The sequence below is a fragment of the Cryptotermes secundus genome, unplaced genomic scaffold, assembly GCF_002891405.2.
Source record: "Cryptotermes secundus unplaced genomic scaffold, Csec_1.0 scaffold3797, whole genome shotgun sequence".
NCBI lineage: Eukaryota > Metazoa > Arthropoda > Insecta > Blattodea > Kalotermitidae > Cryptotermes > Cryptotermes secundus.
In genome coordinates this window covers 1-1,057 of record NW_019724831.1, presented here as the reverse complement: position 1 = coordinate 1,057, position 1,057 = coordinate 1, and the positions used below count along the sequence as shown (strand labels likewise).

The window sequence follows — 1,057 nt, the reverse complement described above, 5'->3', positions numbered from 1 at the left end:
ACTTGTCGGCAGCAGCGAGCAAATCATCAGCCATCTTCTCAAGGTTGGTTGCTTTGCCAGTGTATATGAAGCGCAACATTTCACGCAGAACCTCATGATCTACATCTGTTATCTCAACCCGGTTATGTTTCCTTTCTTCCATCTCATGTTCGAACATGGCTGCAAACACAGGACTCCGAGCTCCTAATATCGCTTTATGGGCCTGGAACTCCCGTCCACTTACTGACAAGGTCACATCGCTGAACTTCTGGTTTTCAAACAGAAAGCCGAGGTCGTCTGAGAGACGGCACTCTGGCACTTTGAGCTGTATCGCATTTGACTGTCCCGAGATGTTTACACTATCCCATTCTACGCTCACCTCGCAAAATATTGTGAGCTTGTCATCGGGCAACAGACCGTTTGCTTCATCCAGCAGGAAGTCTCTTCGGATGAATTTAGGGTAACCTATCCATGTGCCTTGCACGAATCGGTATGCACGCTGGGACTCCTTAGCATTGGTTTCTTCTCTTTTGGCATTTAGTATTGAAAGTGTGAACTTGGCTCTGACTTCTGACTTGTTACATGAGACTAGACGCAGGTACAATGAGAGGTAGTCTTTGCTTTCTTCATCCCGACCCTTTGGATACACCCGCAAACACCATTTGAGCTTATCATTTGCCCCAGCAGAGAATGTGGATGACTCGAGAATTTCGCCCATTTTATCACTACAGAAGCTGATGTTGGTGATGCTCCACATATAGCTCAACTTTACCACTTTAAACTGAGTGTAGCACCAGTTCTCTGCGACGGGCGTATTGACCTTGGGAGGCGGGGGCAAGGGCACGCGGGCCACGGCCATGCCAGCTGCGCTGCCCGAGCTAGCCGCTGAGGCCGCCCCACTGCTGCTACTGCTGCTGGTGTTCGAGGTGGCCCGCGGCGTCTGCTGCTGCGAGCACTCACTCACCACCGGCTGCATTTCCATTTTGTTGTTGTTGTAGGACGCGTGTTAAAGTTCGAAGTGCTTTGTGTGTCTCGCAATAAATAAATCCACGTAGGTCTCAAATTCAGTAGTACCTTT

At 49.6% G+C, this 1,057-nt stretch overlaps 1 protein-coding gene across 1 annotated transcript; it reads right to left on the bottom strand.

The window, feature by feature from the left end:
• Nucleotides 1-2: 2 nt before the first annotated feature.
• LOC111863118 (protein roadkill) lies at nt 3-954 on the bottom strand (the record flags this gene model as incomplete). The annotated part of the gene is made up of 1 exon (XM_023849151.2): nt 3-954. A coding segment is annotated over exon 1 (836 nt), but the record flags the coding sequence as incomplete, so codon positions are not given.
• Between the last annotated feature and the right edge of the window lie 103 nt (nt 955-1,057).